This window comes from Miniopterus schreibersii, assembly GCF_964146895.1.
Source record: "Miniopterus schreibersii genome assembly, chromosome: 3".
Classification (NCBI taxonomy): domain Eukaryota; kingdom Metazoa; phylum Chordata; class Mammalia; order Chiroptera; family Miniopteridae; genus Miniopterus; species Miniopterus schreibersii.
Window position 1 is genome coordinate 4,567,441 of NC_138103.1, and position 20,727 is coordinate 4,588,167.

A 20,727-nucleotide genomic window follows, 5' to 3' on the forward strand; every position below is an offset into this window, starting at 1 on the left:
AGCAGCCAGGGAAAAGATAGAAGTGACCTACAAACGAAAAACCCATCAGAATTTCATCTGACTTCTCAGCAGAAACTCTACAAGCCAGAAGAGTGGAACAAAATATTCAAATGTCTCAAAGAAAGAAATTACCAGCCACAAAATAATACGTCCAGCAAAATTATCCTTTAAATATGAAGGAGAAATAAAGACATTCCCAGCCATACAGAAGCTGAGAGATTTTATCACCAGAACCCCTCCATTGCAGGAAACACTCAAGAGAGTTATTCTACTTGAAACAAAGAATGTAAGATCACAACACTACGAGTAAGATCACCAAAACACTTACAGCATAAACAGGGATAATTTGTGACAACAAAAACATAAAAGGGGAGGGGTAAAGGTCTGAACTGGCAAAGGAGGATGAACATCAGATGCACTTGAAAGAAAAATAACTATTGTATGTATGCAACTTTATTTTTTATAAACCTAATGGTTACCACACACAAAAATCCCCAAGCTAGGACACATAGCTTAAAAAAAGAGGACACAGATGAAAGAAGTATGGAACACCACCAAACAAAAACAACTGACAGAAGTACAAAGGAAAAGAACCAGTGGAGGGACAGAGCTACCAGAAAACAAAAGATAAAATGGCTACAGGAAATTCTCATTCACCAATAATTACCCTAAATGTAAATGGTCTGAATTCACCAATAAAGAGGCACAGAGAAGCAGAGTGGATCAAAAAACAAAACCCAACCATATGCTGCCTACAAGAGACACATCTAAGCTGCAAAGACAAAGGTAGATTCAAAGTAAAAGGGTGGAAAATGATTCTCCAAGCAAATAACATCCACAGAAAAGCAGGTGTAGCCATATTTATATCTGACAAAATAGATTTCACGAAAACAAAAATAACAAGAGACAAAGATGGACACTTTATAAGGATAAAGGGGACACATCATCAAGAAAACATAACAGTTCTTAATATATATGCACCCAGCCAGGGAGCACTGAAATATATAAAGCAACTATTCACAGAACTAAAGGAAGAAACAGGCCAAAACACAATAATAGTTGGGCACCTTAATACTCCATTGACAGCTGTAGACAGATCAACCAAACAGAAAATTAATGAAGAAATATCAGCCTTGCCCAGCTGGTGTGGCTCAGTGGTTGAACACTGACCTATGATCCAGGAGGTGGAGGTTTGATTCCTGGTCAGAGCACATGTCTGAGTTGTGGGTTCAATCCCCAGGAGGGGGTGTGCAGGAGGCAGCTGATCAATGATCCTCTCTCATCACTGATGTTTCTATCTCTCTCCCCCTCTCCCTTCCTCCCTCTGAAATCAATAGAAAACCCCACGTATAAATATACGTAAAAGAAACATCAGCGTTAAATGAAATGCTAGACCAAATGGACATAATTGACATTTATAGAGCCTTTCATTCTAGAGCATAGGATTATACATTCTTCCCCGTGCACATGGAACACTCTCAAGGATAAACCATATGTTAGGTCATAGAACTAGCATCAACAAATTCAAGAATACTGAAATTATACCAAGCATATTATCTGACCATGGTGCCTTGAAATGAGAAATCAACTGCAAAAAGGAAGTAAAGAAACCCATAAATAGTTGGAGATTAAATAATATATTACTAAAAAGTGACTGGATCAAAGAAAAAATAAAAGATGAGATCAATAGATATATAGACAAATGAGAATGACAATACAACATATCAAAACTTCTGGGATGCAGGAAAAAAGCAGTAATAAAAGGGAAGTTTATATCATTACAAGCCTATCTCAAGAAACAAGAGAAACCCCAAGTAAATGACCTAACATCACATCTTAAAGAACTAGAAAAGGAAGAACAAAAGCAACCCAAAGTCAGCAGAAGAAAGGAAATAAAAAAAATTAGAGCAGGATTGAATGAAATAGAGAACAAAAAGACTATACAAATATTAATACAACAAAGATTAATAAAAAGTAATCTTTGAAAAGATTAATAAAATTGACAAAACCCTGGCTAGACTCACTAAGGAAAAAAGGCGAAAGACTCATATAAACAAAATCAGAAATGAGAGAGAAGTCACCACAGACATCACAGATATACAAGAATCATATTAGCATATTATGAAAGACTATATGCTACTATATTCAATAACCTAGAAGAAATGGATAAGTTCGTAGAAATATATAACCTTCCTAGACTAAATCATAAAGAAATGAAAACTCTAAATAGACAGATTAGCAGCAGGAAAATTGAAATAACCATTAAAAACCTCCCCCCCAAAAAAGTCCAGAACCAGATGGCTTCACCAGTGAATTCTACCAAATATTCAAAGAAGACTGAAAACCTATCTTTCTCAAACTCTTCCATAAAATTGAAGAAGAGGCATTACTTCCTAATACATTTTATGAGGCCAATATAATCCTGCTACCAAAACCTGGCAAGGACAACACAAAAAAAGAAAACTACAGACCAATATCTCTGATGAATTCAGGTGCAAAAATCCTAAACAAAATACTAGCAAATGGAACACAGCAGTACATAAAAAAAATAGTATATCACGATCAAGCGGGCTTCATTCCAGGGGCTCAAGGATGGTTCAGCATACACAAATCAATCAATGTGATATACCACGTTAGCAAAAGAAAGGATAAAAATCATACTATCTAATCAATAGATGCAGAGAAAGCATTTGGTAAGATACAACATCCATTTGTGATTAAAACACTCAATAAAATAGAAATTGAAGGAAAGTACCTCAACATAATAAAGGCCATACATGATAAACCCTCAGCTAATATCATACGCAATAGTGAAAAACTGAAAGCTTTTCCTCTAATATCAGGAATAAGACAAGGATGTCCACTCTCAGCACTCTTATCTAATGTAGTCCTGGAAAGTCCTAGCCAGAGCAATAAGGAAAGAGGAAGAAATAACCTTCCTAGACTAAAGGCATCCAAATTGAGAAGGAAGAAGCAAAAATGTCACTTTTTGTGGATAATGACTCTGTATATAGAAAACCCTAAAGACTCCACCAAAAAACTATTAGAAACAATAAACAACTAGAGTAAAGTTGCAGGACTCAAAATCAACGTAAAAAATCCATTGCCTTCCTATATACTAACAACAAAACTTCAGAAGAAGAAATGAAAAAACCAATTCTTTTGGCAATTGCAACCAAAAGAATAAAATACCTAGGAATAAACTTTACAGAGAACGTGAAAGACCTGTATACTGAAAACTACAAAGCATTATTAAAAGAGATTGAAAAAGACACAAAATGGAAAAATATCCATGTTCATGGATTGGAAGAATCAACATAGTTAAAATGGCCATATTACCCAAAGCAATACACAGATTTAATGCAATCCCCATCAAAATCCCAATGTCATTTTTAAAAGAAATAGAAGGAGAAATCATCAGATTTGTATGGAACCACAAAAGACCTCAAATAGCCAAAGCAATCATGAGAAAAAGGAAGGAAGCTGCAGGTACCATGCTACCTGATTTCAGATGATAGTGCAGAGCTATGATAATCAAACCAGCATGGTATTGGCCGAGAAATAGACACACAGATGAGCAGAGCAGAATGGAGAGCCCACATATAAAACCACATTTATATGGGCAGATAATTTTCAACCAAGTAACCAGAAACACACAATGGAATAAAGACAGTCTCTTCAATACATGGTGCTGGGGAAACTGGAAAGGCACATGCAAAAGAATGAAACTGGATTACAGTTTGTCCTCGTGTACAAAAATTAACACAAAATGGATCAAAGACCTAAATGTGAAACCTGAAGCAATAAGTTACGTAGAAGAAAACATAGGTACCAAACTTACGGACCTTGGTTGTAGAGAACATTTTATGAACTTGACCCAAAGGCAGGGAAGTAAAGTAAAAAATAAATGAGTGGGACTCTATCAAACTGAAAAGCTTCTGCACAGCAAAAGAAACTGACAACAAAACAAAGAGGCAGCCAACCAGATGGGAGATGATATTTGCAAACAGTAGCTCCGACAAAGGTTTAATTTCCAAAATATATAAAGAACTCATAAAACTCAACACCAAACAAACAAACAACCCAAATCAAATAGCAGGCAGAGGACCTGAACAGACACCTCCCCCAAGAAGACATACAAACAGCCAGTAGATATATGAAAAGATGTCCAATCTCACTAGCAATTAGGGAAATGAAAATCGAAACTACAATGAGACACCACCTCACACCTGTTAAGAGTGGCTGTGATCAATAAGACAAGTAATAACAAGTGTTGGAGAGGTTGTGGAGAAAAGGGAACCCTCATTCACTGCTGGTGGGAATGTAGACTGGTACAGCCACTATGGAAAGCAGACTGGTGATTCCTCAACAATTTAATAATAGATCTACCATACAACCTAGCAATCCCTCTCCTGGGTATATACTAGAAAAACTCAAAAACATGTATTCACAAAAATATACGCACCCCTATGTTCACTGCAGCATTATTCATGGTGGCCAAGACATGGAAATATCCAAAGTGTGCTGCAATAGAGGACTGGGACATGTTCACAATGGAACACTACTCAGCCATAAGAAAGGATGGAATACTGCCATTTGCAATAACATTGGTGGACCCTGAGAATATTATGCCATGTGAAATAGTCAGTCAGGAAAAGCTAAGACCCATATAATTTCACTCATATGTGGGATATAAAACTGAAACTCATGGACACAAACAGCAGTGTGGTGGTTGCAAGAGGGAAGGGGGTGGGAGGTTAAGGCATTCCTAATATATGGTGATGGTAGAAGATATGATTTTGGGTGGTGGGTACACAGAGCAATATACAGATCTTATAACATAGAAACCCACACCTAAAACCTGTATGTTCATATTAACCACTGTCATCCCAATAAGTTTAATAATAAAAAAGAAACATCATCATCAAAGTGCATAAAACCACTACTAAAGAAACACCTTAAAACCTTCCAGGATGAAAGAATTGTACATACAAGGGAAAAAGAGACACAAATTAAAGCAGAGATTTCATTGGAAACAATGCCTGCGAATAGACAGTGCAGCAACATCTTTAACTAACATTTTATGTCCAGTGACAATATCTTTCAAAAGCAAAGATGAAAGCTGTTTTAGACACAGAAAATCTAAAGAAATTAATCACTAGTATACTTGCACTAAAATAAAAAGGTCAAAGCAAGTCTCAGAGGTAGAAGGAAAATTATACCAGATGGAAATCTAGATATAAACAAAGAAATGGAGAACACTGGAATTATTATGTATAATGGTAATTATATATCACATTCTCTTCAATTTCCTTAAAGTATAACTGAAAAATCAAGCACAATGGCAACAAACTACTGCAGGCTTTACAATATATGCGTAAGTAAAATGTACAATGAAAACAGCATGGTTCTTACGCTCTACGTGAAATGGTTCCATTTGAAGGAAGACTGATAAATTAAAGTTGTATAATGTATCAAAGATAAACCAGTTAAATACCAAAACAGAAAGTTATAGAGTAAATACCAAGAAAGGGAGATACAATGGAATCTCAGAAATATCCTAAGAATCCTAAAGCACCACTCAGAAAGAATCTATGCACCCCGATGTTCACAGCAGTGCAGTTTACAACGGCTAAGATCTGGAAACAGCCCAAGTGCCTATCGGTAGATGAGCGGATAAAAAAGCTGTGGGACATTCACACCATGGAATACTACGCAGCTGTCGTGAAGAAGGATCTCGTACCCTTTGGGACAGTATGGAGGGACCTGGAGAGCATTATGCTAAGTAAATAAGCCAGGCAGCGAAAGACAAATATCACACGATCTGGTTTATCTGTGGAATCTAAAGAACATAATAAACTGATGAACATAAAGGATTCAATGACATGGAAGCATGGAACAGCATGAGGGATCTCAGAGGGAAGGAGGGGAGTGGGTGGGGGGTAGAGATCAACCAAAGAACTTTTCCTTTAAAAGTCTGGGCAAGGTAGAGTGAGGTCAGTCTTTGGAATTTCGTTTCTTCTGATTACTGCACTTGAACAGTAGCATTTAATATGAATGTGGCACACAGGCTTACGATGCTCCCAATGATTCTGGTGTTTTAGTATTCACAATCTGGTATAATCTCATCCTCTAGAGTGTGGGCTAACCCAGTGATTGATTCTCTTTTAATGAACAGAAGGTAGAGTGACGGTTTTCAGTTCCAAGATGAAGTTATGAAGAGACTGTGGGTTTTGTCGTGCAGGCCTTTCTCTCTCTTGGCTCACTTGCTTGGAAGGAAACCAGCTGCCATGTCTGCACTACCTAATGGAGAGACTCACATGGGAAAAAAATGACGTCTCCAACCAAGAGCCAGCAAGGACCTGACACTACAGCTACACAAGTGAGCTCAGAAGGGTATCCTTGCCCTGCCCAGCCCAGCCATGGGAGACTGCAGCCTCAGTTTACACCTCGATCAAAGCCTTATGAGACTCAGTGAGCCTAAGGACCCCGCTAAGCTGCAACAAGATTTCTAACCCACAGTAATTATAATATAATAAATATATATGCACAACCCATGGACACAGACAATAGTGTGGTGAAGGCCTGAGGCAAGGAGTGGGTGTGGGGTGGAAGGGGTCAATGGGGAAAAAAGGGGACATCTGTAATACTTTCAAGAATAAAGATAAATTTAAAAAAAATAGAGGCGAACAAAGAATATATGGTAGAAACAGAAATCAAATAGATGGTAAATTATAACCACACCAATAATATAAATAATCACATTAAATGTAAATGCCTGAAATACAAAATAATATGAAACGTAAACTGTAACACAAAAATAAAAAAAAAGTAAGTGGCCTGAACACCTCAATTAAAAAGCAGCAATTATCATATTGAATAAAGAACGTGCACTAAAGAGCATGAAAAATGTCTTTCGATTATAAAGACATAAATAGGTAAATAGTAAAAGAATGGGAAAAATATAGCAGGCAAATATGAATTAAAGAGGAGCAGAGTAACCAGTCTCACCTGTGGACCCTGGCACCTTGTCCAACCATATGTGGAGTCTGGCACCAGGACTGCCTGCCTGGGGATGCGAGTATCTGACCCACACATGGATCCTACTAGCTTATTTTCGGATGCTGCCATGTGGCCTGTCCCTGGTCCCCACCAACTGGCCTTCCCAGGACCTCTGGGCACGCAATAATAAATGGCTTTCCCTTTGAAATAATACCTTGTGCAAATGTTCAATCTGGATACCTGCCAACAAGCTAGTTGATTCAGCCTCAAAATATTTGCTTGGAGTTCTTCCACAGCCTTTCATTTCTTCCTTTGTCCTTATAATTTTTGGTCGGCCATACCAGTATGAGCGCTACAAAGAAAGCCACAATGTAATTATCAAAATAAACATTAAGAAATGAAGCACTCCATTTGAACAGACCTATATAACAAATAAAGCAAATGAATCGGTGATCAAAACCTCCCTATAAAGAAAAGTCCAGGACCAGATGGCTTCACTGGTGAATTGTACCAAACATTTAAACAAGATTAACAACAATTTCTCCAAGCCTTCCAAAAATATACGAGGAGGAAGCATTTTCTAACTCATTCTGTGAGCTCAGTATTACTCTGACACCAAAGCCAGGCAAAAACATTCTGAAGAAAGAAACTAGCGACCAATATACCTTATGAATATAGGTGAAAAAATCTTCAACCAAATGCTAGCAAAACTGAATCCAACAGCATATCAAAAGGCTTATCACGATCAAGTGGGAATTATCCCAGGAATGCAGTGATGGTTCAACATATGAAAACTAATCAATGCAATATATTACATTAATAAAACAAATGGGATAAACTACATAATCTTTTTAGTTGATGCAAAAACAAACAAAGCCTTTGACAAAGTGTTTCATAATCAAAATACTCAGAAAACTAGAAATAGAAGAAAACTTTCTCAAAATGACAAAGGGCATATGTGAAAAGTCCACAGCTAACATCATACTAAATGGTGAAACACTGAGAGGTTTTCCTTTAAAACCAGGAACAAGACAAGGATGCCTGCTTTCATCTCTGGTATTCACTGCTGCACTGGGAGTTTTAGCCAGAGCAATGAGGTAAGAAAAAGAAATAAAAGGTATCCAAGTTGGAAAGGATGAAGTAAAACTACCTATATTATATTTGAAGATGACATGATACATATATTTCCACATACAGAGAAAGTCCAAAATATCCCCCTACCCATACTACGAGAACTGATAAACAAATTCAGCAAAGATGCAGGGTACACGATTAACATGCAAAAATCAATTGTGTTTTTATACTCCAGCAACAAACAATCCAAAAAGAAAATTAACAACTTCATTTATAATAGCATCAAAAAGAGTAAAATAGTTAATAATAAAGTTAACCAAAGAAAAAAACAAGAGTCACTAAAAACTATAAAACCTTGCTTAAAGAATTTAAAGACATATAAATAGAAAGTTCATGGACTAAAAGATAAACATTTTTTCATATGGAAATAATATTTAAAGTAATCAACAGACTCAGTATAATCTTTATAAAAATTCCAGTGGCCATTTTTGCAGAAATAAAAAGCAGATCCTCAAGTTATGTGGAATTTCAAGGGCCCTCTAATAGTCAAAACAATCCTAAAAAAGAAGAACAAAGTTGGAGGATTCATACTTTCAGATTTCAAAACTTATCATAAAACTACAGAAGGCAGAACAATGTAGGACTAGCTTAAGGATAGATACATAGGCTAATGGAATAAAATTGTGGGTTCAGAAATAAACCTATACATCTATGGCCAACTGATTTTCATCAAGGGTGCTAAGATCATTCAATGGGGAAATAATAGTTTTTTCAAAGAGTGGTGCTGGGACAACCAGATATTCACATGCAAAAGAATGAAATTGGATCCCTACCTCACACTATATAAAAATTCACTCAAAATTGATCCAGGGTCTAAATGTAAGATATCAAACCACTGAACTGTTAGAAGAAAACACATGGGTAAACTCTGGATTTGACAATGGCTCTTTAGATAAGATACCAAGTTCACAATAAAGAAAAGAAAAACTGATTAGATATAATAATATAATTTGAAAATTTTGTGCATAAAAGGACACTATCAAAAGAATGAAAAAGCAGCCCAGAGAATGGAAGAAAATATTTATAAACCATACATCTGATAAGGGTCTAGTGTCCAGAATACATAAAAAGACAAAAAACCCAATTAAAAAATAGGCACAGGACTGAATATACATTTCTCTAAAGAATATTTACATATGGCAAACAAGTACATAAAAAGATCTCAGCATTATTAGTCATTAGGGAAATGTAAATCAAAATCACAAAATACCACTTTATAGCCACAAGAATGACTATAATAAAAGAAAAAATGAGAATAACAACTCTTTGTGAGGATGTGTAGAAATTGGAGCCCTGGTATAGTTCCTGTAAAAATGTAAAATGGTGCAGACACTGTGGAAAACAGTTTCATGATTCCTGAAAATACGAAACACAGAATTACCATATGAACTAACAATTCTACTCCTAAATATAGTCCCAAAATAATTGAAACAGGTATTCAAGCAAATACTTGTACTGAAATATTTATAGCAGAGCTATTCAAATAGCCAAAAGATGCCGTATGTGTTCAATAAAGTTGTTGTTTTATATACATACAACGGAATATTATTCAGCAATCTAAAATAATAAAGTACTAATACATACGATAGCATGAATAAACCTCACAAACAGTCTCAGTGGAAGAAACCAGGCACAAATGGTCACGTATAGTATGATTCTGTTCATATGAAATATCCTGAACAGGTAAATCCATAAAAAAGAAAGCTGATTGATTAGTGGTTGCTGGGGACTTAGGCTAGGGAAAAATAAGATGTGACTTCTTAATTGATACAGTTTCATTTTTGGATGATGAAAATATTTTGAAACTAGGTTATGTGCATGTACATTGTAAACGTACTAAATGCCACTTTAAAATGGTTAATTTTAAGTTATGTTAACTTTCCCTCTACGCTGTATGAATTCCATCTGAATTACAACTGAAATGTGAAAAATGAAAATGAGCCATGATAAGAACTTGAAAACACTTTGGCTTGGTTTACTCTGTGAGATGGAGAAAGTTATAGCACTTTCAGGGATTACATTTTGCAGCAAATTGTGTATGATTTGAACCTCCAGGGTTTAGAGGCAAAAACTCTTAAAATGCTAGTGTTCAAGAAGTAGGGAGACAGTGGAATTACTCAACAAGGAGGTCACAGTCAATACATTTTATTGACTCGGTCAGAGCACGTCTTTGTACCATTACCCAGTAACGGTCAGGGAGCGTGGACGGCACAATGCAGATGTTCTCCTACTCTAAGTACATTGGTCTAGCAACTGAAAAGCAGCAGGGGGTGAGAACACAGACATGGGAGATACTTAATGCTCTTCTCACTAGGATCTAAGAAACTTACATATTAATTTACTTGGCAAGAACTTTTGCAGAGACCTTTAGGTTTCTTTATTCTCCAATCAAATCCACTGTACAGCACTTGACTGAAGAAGGGTGATAGCACTCATCGTTTTTAACGTATGGGGTTTCAGAGTCTTATCCACAGATAGGTGCATTTGCATATATGGAAGGTTTTAAGGTGTATCATGAAATGGCTAGCATTTCAGAATGCCTGGTGTACAGATGAAAATGATTCTGCACCTGACCTTTTGATTTAGTTTTATGAAATAAGAACTATGACGTTTCACAACAGCAGCAGCATCAGAACTCACCATAAGAAAGAAATGCCATGGTTGGGACACGCCATACTCTCCTGGAAAGACAGTTTCTACATACCAGGTCACAACGCCGTACAAGAAAGCATCAACCAAAAGCATTCCCATCACATAGCCAAGTATGAGGTTATCCTCAATGTTGGCTGGTGTCCAAAGGTTATCCCACTTTAGACCAATTTCTGAAATAAAAAGGAGATATTTACCATGGATGAAAGCTCTGTGACTAAAACAGCAAAGAAAAAAGATTGCTGATACCCTAAATTTTGCCACTGTGAATTATCTATATGGTGATACCCTTAGTATGTAGATCATCTAAGAAAATAATGGAGTATGTAATAACATTGGTTTCTTCCCTCCTCCCTTAAGACCTACAAAAAATAGAAATTATTGAGACAATGCCAACAACTGAAATAAAAATAAACAACAAAAATGTCAAGAAAAAAGCAGATCTGAGACCCTATCCTTCTACTTTATTCCTCATGCTAAATAACCATCAGGATATACAAATTTGGAAAGATATTCAGCAGCACTAAAGATGGATGCTGACTACCAAGCAGAAGAGAAAAAGAAGTTTTCCTTAGATATAGTACTTGTGAAAAGGGAAAGAGGAAGTCACCAAAAGAAGATAAATCATTCTTTATTCTTCTAATTCCTCTATTTCCAGACAGAGCGTAGCACAACTGAAAAAGCATGAGGGCTTGCAGTAAACCCCTAATTCAAAGAGGCAAGATACAAAGATGACAATGTCCCATGTAACTTGTCCAGCCTTCAACATAAGCCCTCCCTTTCCTATAGGCCAGCACCATCCGAAGAATATTCACAAACACTGAGTCTTTGAGAAAGCTATGACTGTCAAAATGAAAGCCATTTTGAGGCAGGAAACAGCAAACTAGAAATCACAGAAAAAAATGAAGGTTGAATATAAATTTCAGAAAGCCTACCATAACTTGAGAAATTCTACACCCAAGAACAACAAAACAAAATAATAAAATAAAATAACCTGATAAAAACAACTCAATTTAAAAACTAAAAGTGTACATCCTATTGTAGATTAAGCCAATGAAAATCCCATATCCAGATAAATTCTAATGAATTTTTATGACTAATGCAAGTGTCCATAAAGAAATCACATGTATATTATTCTAACTGGCTACCCACTGGAAGTAGATTGTCGGTCAATCCTCCTTATCCATCACTAAGTGCAACAAAATTCTCACTAAATCCCAACAAGATTTTTCACAGGATTTGACAAAGTGATCGAAAATTCAAGTGGAGAGAAAAGTGACAAGAGTAACTAAATAACAAGGTATAGGTACAAGACTAACAGATATTAAGACTTTTTTTAATACAATAATGAATAAAAACATTGTGGTATTAACACCAAAAAATAGACTAAAAAAAAATCAATAAAATAGAAGAGATGACCAGAAATAGATCCATGCATATGTAAAACAAAGGTGGGATCAGAAAGTAGAGAACAAATTATCCAATAAATGACTGTAACAGCTCCATTTTCCTACTGAAAATAAAGTTCTTACCTTGTAATAAACAGAAGTATCAACTCTATGCTTATTGAAAACCTCCAAATAAAAATAAAAACACATAAATTTTAGAAGAAATCATAACTGTGGGTATGAAAGGGTTTCTTGGAAAAGACTGACAATTTTGATTACATTAAATCAGGGATGATAACAATGCAAGTGTAACTTTGGAAAGAAGTCCATTCCAGAAGGAAAGGCAAGGAGGAAAAGCACACTCCTCTCCCTCCAGTAGAACAGAGTGAAAGGGACAAAGAACAGGTGCATGGATCCTAGGTTTTCCTGTTTCAGGGAAACCCTGCAGAATCATTCCGGTGGTATCATGTAGAAATAGCCAACACTGTGTGATGGTGGCACTGGTACTGGCAGAATTAGGCAGCTAGATAAATGGGCCTGAAGCAGTGCTCCTGGCTCCTCATGTCTTAAAAGTCTGAGCTTGCAGAACTTTCTAAGTGTTTGTGAAAGCCAAAGAGTCCCAGAGAGGGCCAGAGAGTGGCAGAGACCTGGATGAGAGAAGTAGCTAGAATCACATTTCTAACAGATGAGGTTCCAGTACATTGTGCTACATGGGCCACAAATAATCACATTTCAGCTCAGGCTAGGTACTCCACCATAGAGGCAAAGATCCAGAGAACACCACATAGATATGAGGTCCCCATTTATATCCACCATAAGAGATTCATAAATTCCCATCCATACACACACAATCTTGAAGAAAAGAAGATATATGTCTGAAAGACTGACCCATTCAGAACATGAATAAATCACTGGGTTAGACTTACATTTCTCTTCTTCAGCCAAGTATGTAGAGTTTGGAGGAAAATTGGTTATAGGAAATAAAGAAGCTATATTTGTTTTAGCTATATTAAATGAAAGTAGTATAATGTATTATTGGAAATGATGTAGAAAAACTCATGCGCTATTAGAGAAATCGATCTCTTTTTGAAGGTTATTGTAATAGCAATTAAAATTAAGTTATGAATACTTTATAAGATAACATTTTTATACTAGGAATTTTTATATTAGTATGCATATTGTATGAGCAAATATATTTATACTTACATTGTGGGTAATAGCAAAAAATTGGAAACCACTTAAGTGTGCACTGAGAAAACTAGCTAATGATAGTACTTCTTCACAATGGAATATTATACAACTTTGTGAAAAAACAAAATGGAGCATGTCTATGTGGGAAGAGGTCTAATATATAGCATTAGGCAAATATAGCAAGTTGTAGATTAGAAAGTTTGAAATTATTTTATTTGAGAGTATAACTGGGGGTTTATTGTGTAGAGATGGGAACTTTTCATTTATCACACTTCTGATTTTTTTTACAGTTCATATAGTTGCCTTTATAATTAATAAAAATCTGAGAATAAACAATATTTATTATATTTCTTACCTCCTCTCCCACTGTTTCAACCATACTGCCTTATTCTACTTTTCTAGGAATCAAATAGCAAAGGCAAAAATTTCAAGGCAAACACTTACCTTTTATTTCCAACTTGAGCAAAAGATTAATCCCCAGTGCCAATGCAACATTTGAGCTGAGACAAGCAGCCACCTTCTCAGTGAGGGTTATCCATCCATAGTTGTGAAGAATGTATTTAAATGGAAAGAAACTGGCAAAATACAGGAAGCTTCCAACAGAAGCAAACAAAGGGGCTGCAAATAAGGAAATTGTAAGGTCAGTTTTAAGCAATATGCAAAATAATGAATTACAAATAACTTTTTATACTACAATAAAGGAATAGAATGTAAGCAATATGAGGGAAGGGAATCTATATTTTTTACCCTTGTATCACCAATGTCTGGTACATTGTATATACTCAGTAAGTATGTGTTGAATGAATGAACAAATGCATAGTGTTAATTTATAAGACATTTGCCACATGTGATCCATATTTTCAGTCATTTAGGGCTTCCAGTTAAGAAGGCAGACTACGTAAATGCCATACTCATCCCACAACCACATCAAAATTACAACTAAACTACAGAACAATCATCATTCAGAACTGCCTGAAATCTAGCTGAATGGAAGTCCTACAACTAAGGATACAAAGCAGCAGCCACATTGAGACTGGTAGGAGGGACGGAGACAGGGAATGTGCTGGTCTCACACCCACGTGTGGCGGGTAAAAATTAAGAGGAACATCTCGGCTGCAGAGATCCTCTCTGAGGAGTGAGGAGTCCGAGCCCCACACCAGGCCCTCAGCCCAAGGTTCCAGTGCCAGGAAGAGAAGACCCCATAACTTCTGGCTGTAAAAACTAGCGGCTGAGTGAGACAGAGGGGCTGCTGGAGTCTCAGACAGTTCATCTTAAAAGGCCAGCACAGGAACTTAACCTCATTTCCTGAGCTCCAGTTTTGGGGCAGCAGCTTGAAAGGTACCAAGGGCATATGGAAAGGAAATGAACTGTCTGGCATCAGGACCAGAGCTGGAGGGGCAGCTTTCTCCTAGACAGAAGTGCTGGCAGAGGTTATTGTTCCTTCTGAGCCCTTCTGCCTCAGAACCAGCAGGTGGATGCCATATCTGAGTCTCTATCAACCTGGCTATCACTGTTCATCTCACCCTGATGACTTCCAGAGACCCCACCACATCCAACTTGTGGGCCCACTCATGCTGTTTCCAGTGCCTTTTTCACACAAATGTCCTATCTTGGCTCCTGTTTCAGACACTCCTAAAATCTCTCAAACAACCAGCATCTGACCTCATATATCTCACTAAGTGGCCCCAGATCCAGACTAGCAATAGCCAGAGATGGTTCAAAGCATGGCCTCTCCTGGGAACCTTTAAACCGAGCATAAGTAGTAGCCACCTACAGATCACTTTGTAGTTCATGCTGGGCGGCCTAGGGCAGAACACAGGTGGCAGCTGACCTTGGCCTGCACCCCCTGGGAGGCCCCGGAGCCAGCTCACCCAGTGGACAGCTTCAGACCATGTCAAAGCACCATCCAACCACCTCCATAAGCAACACACCCAAGGGGGTGACTCAGCAGGCACCACAGCCCTGCTAAGCTAAGTCCTCCTCTGAGGGGTGGGCCACTGCACAGCTGATCCTCTACGATGCTTACAGCCACTCCTTACAGCTAATCTGTCTGAGGATAAATCCCTCCCAATGAATTGCAAACCTCATCAAGGCTCAACTACAACAGGAGGGTGTACACAGCCCACATGAAAGGGGGACTTGAGTGTCCAGCCCAGGTGAACAAAGAGGCTGTGCTACTTGATGCTACAGGACACTTACTACATCAGGCCTCTCAACCAAGTCCATGATACATAGCAGTTCGACCTAGTACATAGAAACAAACACAGAGAGGCTGCCAAAATGAGGAGACAAGGAAACATGTCTCAAATGAAAAAAACTGAACAAAACTCCAGAAAAAGAAAAAATCAAAATGGAGACAAGCAACCTACTAGATGCAGAGTTCAAAACACTGGTTATAAAAATGCTTAATGAACTTAGTGAGAACTCCAACAGCATAAACAAGGATATGGAAACCATAAAAAGGAACCAATCAGATATTAAGGCTACACTAACTGAAATAAAAAATAATTTACAGAAAATCAACAGTAGAGTAGATGAAGCTGAGAATCAAATCAGAGATATGGAATATAAGAAAGCAAGCAAACAAACAAAAACACAAACAAACCAAAAACCACACCACACCCCAATTAGAACAAAAAGAAAAAAGAATCCCCAAAATGAGGACAGTGTAAGGAGCCTCTGGGAAAACTTCAAGAATACCAATATTTGTATCATGGGGAAGCCAGAAAAAGAAGAGAGACAGCAAGAAATTGAAAACCTATGTAAAAAAAAAATAATAATGACAGAAAACTTCCCTAACATAGTAAAGGAAACAGACATACAAGTGCATGAAGCACAGAGAGTCCCAAACAAGAGGAACCCAAAGAGGCCCACACCAAGACACGTCATAATGAAAATGTAAAAGGTTAAAGACAAAGAGAGAATCTTAAAAGCAGCAAGAGAAAAGCAATGAGCTGCCTACAAAGAAGCTCCCATAAGGCTGTCAGCTGATTTCTCAACAGAAACTTTGCAGGCTAGAAGAGATTGGCAAGAAATATTCAAAGCGATGAAAAGCAATGACCTACAACCAAGATTACTCTACCCAGCAAAGCTATCATTTAGAATTAAAGGACAGATAAAAAACTTCCCAGACAAGAAAAATCTAAAGGGGTTCATCACCACCAAACCAGTATTATAAGAAATGTTAAAGGGTTTTCCTAATGAAGAAGAAAAAGAAAAGATAAAACTATGAATAAAATGGCAATAAATACGTATATATCAACAATTAAATATAAAAAACAAAATAAATGAACAAGCAGAGCAGAAACAGACTCATAGATACAGAGGACATTTTGACGATAGATGGGAGGGAGGTTGGGGGGATGCATGACAAGGTGAAGGGATTAAGAGGTAAAAATTGGTGATACAGAATAGTCATGGGGATGTAAAGTACAGCATAGGGAATATAGACAAAAATATTCTAATAACTATATACAGTGTCAGATGGATACAAGATTCATCAAGATGATCACTTAGGAAGTTATACAGGGTGTCCCCACAAAAATGTATACACACTTTAACAGCTCATTTTTTATCTTTATTGTCGAAAGTATTACAAATGTCCTCCCTTTTCCTCCATTGGTCCCCTTCACCCAGCACCCCTTCCCTGAGGTCTTCACCATACTATTGTCTGTGTTCATGGGTTATACATATATGTTCTTACATTACTCTCTACCCCACCCCACCCCGATTTCTATCTAAGATTCTTCAGTCTGTTCCATGCTTCTATGTCTCTGGAACTAGTCTGTTCATTAGTTTATTTTGTTCATTATATTCCACATATGAGGGAGATCATGCGATATTTGACTTTCTCTGATTTGCTTATTTTGCTTAGCATAATACTCTCAACATCTCACCATGCTGTCTCAAAGGGTAAGGGGTTCTTTTTTACAGCAGAACAGTATTCCATGATGTAAATGTCCAAGAAAATGCCTGATATGATTTCAATCATCTTGAACTTGTAGAGACTTGTTTTGTGTCATAACATGTGGTCTATCTTTGAGAATGTCCCATGTGCACTTGAGGAGAATGCATATTCTGCAGCTTTTGGGTGAAATGTTCTGTAAATGTCAATTAAATTCACCTGACCTAATGTATCTTTTAGAGTAACTGTTTCCTTGTTGATTTTTTTCTGGAAGATCTATCCAGTAAAGTCAGTGGGGTGTTAATGTTCCCTACTGTGACTGTATTGCTGTGAATCTCTCCTTTAAAGTCCTCCAGAAAAAATTTCTTTTCAGTCTGTGTGTTTTTTGTTCTGAGGTGGGTCTCTTGTAGACAGCATATATTTGGGTCAAGTTTCCTTATACATCCTTGTTTCTCATTCTCTCTATTTCAACTTCTTATTACAGCAGTTCCTTTTAACATTTCCTGCAATGATGGTTTGGTGGTGATAAACTCCTTTAGCCTTTTTTTTGTGTGTGTGTGTGGGAAGCTCTTTATTTCAACATCTATTTTGAATGATAGCCGTGCTGGATACAGTAGTCTTGGTTTCAGATTCTTGCTTTGCATTACCTTGAATACTTCATTCCATTCCCTTCTGGCCTGTAGTTTCTGATGAGAAGTCAGCTGACAGCCTTATGGAAGCTCCTTTGTAGGTAACAGATTGCTTTTCTCTTGCTGCCTGTAAGATTCTCTCTTTGTCTTGAAATTTTGGCATTTTAATTATGATGTGTCTGGGTGTGGGCCTCTTTGGGTTCTTTTTGCTTGGGACTCTCTGTGCCTCCCGAACTTGTGTGACTTTTTCCTTCACCAGGTGAGGGAAGTTTTCTGCCATTATTTCTTCAAACAAGTTCTTTAACCCTTGCTTATATCCTACATCTTCTGGCACTCCTATGATGCAAGTATTGTTACATTTCACGTTGTCCCATAGCTTCTTTAATCTGTCCTCCTGTTTTTAATCTTTTTTTTTTTTTTTTTGGTCCTCTGATTGATTTTTGTACCCTGCCTTCTAATTCACTGATGTGATCCTTGGCTTCCTCTAATATGCTGTTTATTCTTTCCAATGTTTCTTTCATTTCTACTCTGTCGCTCTTAATTTCCTTCATAGTTTCCACTTTTTTCTTATGCTGTTGAGCATCCTTATGATCAGAATTCTAAACTCTGTTATCTGATAGATTGCTTATCTCCAATTCATTTAGCTCCTCTGGAGAATTCTTTTGGTCTTTCATTTCAGGCTTGTTTTTTGTCTCTCCATTTTGGCTGCCTGTTTGGATTTGTTTCTATGTATTAGGTAGATCTGCTAGGACTCCCAGTCTTTTGCATGGTCTCTGGTGTATGCCAGTGTCAGACACTGTTTGTGAATGGTCTTGAGTACCTTGCTTGAAGCGTTCTGCACTGCACAGCTTGTAGTTCCCTCGGCTGGGGCTGGGGAATGGGGGCTGGGTGTCTGACAGCACAATTTTGAAAATGAAATGTATTTATTAAACAATGCCTTTATAACTATTTAAAGTGTGTTTATGAATTTTTGGGACACCTTATACAATGCCTAATCACCTGGTGTACACTTGAAACTAATACAATATTGTATGTGAAGTATAATTGAAAAATATAAAATAATTTTTAAAATAATTTAAAAATATTTACAGTAATTTAAGTTAAAACCGTCCTGTACATATGTTATGGAAAAGTTTTAAAATTTATTCTAGATCACTTGGCTTAAGACATTATAAATGCATACTATCACTATTAACATAAGTTGGATATGCTTAGTGTTTTCAGAGAGTTTGAAGTCATGGGTAGAATAAAAAGCCCTTGATGAAGCTTTTACACATGCTTCGAATCTAAAGATACTCAACAGAAGAAAAATAGCTGAATAAACAGATAAGTACTGAGATTTGGATGTGGTTAGGTCCATAAGTATGTGATCCTACAAGCTAGGGAAGGTATTCTTGTCAAGATTATCATCAAGATGATATAAAACCAACACTGATTTAAAATGTAAAATATAAACCAAAAAAACACTATAATGTTATAAATCTTTAAAAAATCTTAAATCACCTTATTGAAGTATGACTGACATACCAAAGTGTACATATTTAATGTAAACAACTTTATGAGTTTGAACGTAATTATACATCCATGAAGCAATCACCACAATCTATTCTATAAACCTGTCAATCATCTTCTAAAAGTTTTTCCCCACCCTCTTTATTATTTTCTGTTATAAAATTACTTGTCATAATATCTACCCTCTTAACAAATTTCAAGTGTACAATACAGTACTGTTAACTGCAGGCACTATTTTACATGGTAGGTCGCTGATTCATTCATTTTGCATAAGAAAATATTATATCTTATGAATAATACCTCCCTGCTTCCCTCTCCCCACAATACCTGGCAACCACCATTCTATACTTTCCTTCTGTAACTCTGACTATTTTAGATTCCTTATAAACATGGTGGCATGTATGATTTGTCTTTCTGCATCTGGCTTATTTCACTTAGCATAATGTCTTCATCCATGTTGTTGTAAATGGCAGACTTTCTTTCTTTTATAATGTAGAATAATATCCCATTGCAAGTATATACCACATTCTCTTTACCCATTCAGCTTCCAAAGGACATTTAGGTTGCTTCCATGTCATGGCTATTGTGAAAAATACTGTAATAAATATGGGAGTGCAGATAGCATTTTGAGATACTGATTTAATTCCTTTGGATATATAACCAGAAGTATAATTGCTGGATAAAATGGCAGTTCTATTTCTTTGAGGAAACTGAAAACTCTTTCCCTAGTGGCTACAACAGTGCACATTCCCACCAACAGTGTACAAAGGTTCCCTTTTCTCCACATTCTTACTAATACATGTTTCTGTTTTGTTTTTTTAAATTTGGTAATAGCCTTCCTAACCATTGTGAAGTAGTACTTGTATCTGAATTCCAGAGTTACCACATTATAAAACTTAAGTTTTAATGTCAACAAACTCCAAGTAGCATGACCTCAAAGAGAACCACACCAAGACACATTATATTCAAGCTGTTGAAAGCTAGATATACAGAAATTCTGGAAAAGCAGCAAGAGATGAGGTACTTGTTACATACAAAGTATCCTCAATAAGATTATCAGCAAACTTCTTATCAGACATCTTGGAAGTCAGAAGACAGTGGGTTGATATAATTAAATTGCTAAAGGGAAAGAAAGTGAAAATCAAGACTTCTTAATATAGGCTGGTTGGGGAGCCCAGGACACTGGGCAGTCAGGCAGAGTAGAAACTGGAACACTCGGCTACCCTCCAGACAGACTTAAAATCGACTGAGACACCTGATGTCTCAGGAACCCACAGCGTCTTGCAGGGCTGAGCAACTGGCAAGAGGGTGAGGGACT

At 36.9% G+C, this 20,727-nt stretch overlaps 1 protein-coding gene across 1 annotated transcript in view; it reads right to left on the minus strand.

Moving 5' to 3' along the window:
• Nucleotides 1-20,727, minus strand: part of LOC308554459 (phospholipid-transporting ATPase ABCA3-like) — a 244,167-nt gene that overhangs the window by 136,686 nt on the left and 86,754 nt on the right. The window contains exons 8-10 of the mRNA XM_081131699.1: nt 13,809-13,982; nt 10,777-10,958; nt 7,217-7,354 (exon numbers count right to left, since the gene is read on the minus strand). Coding sequence (XP_080987825.1) covers nt 7,217-7,354; nt 10,777-10,958; nt 13,809-13,982 — 494 coding nt within the window. The remainder of the gene's footprint in view (nt 1-7,216; nt 7,355-10,776; nt 10,959-13,808; nt 13,983-20,727) is intronic.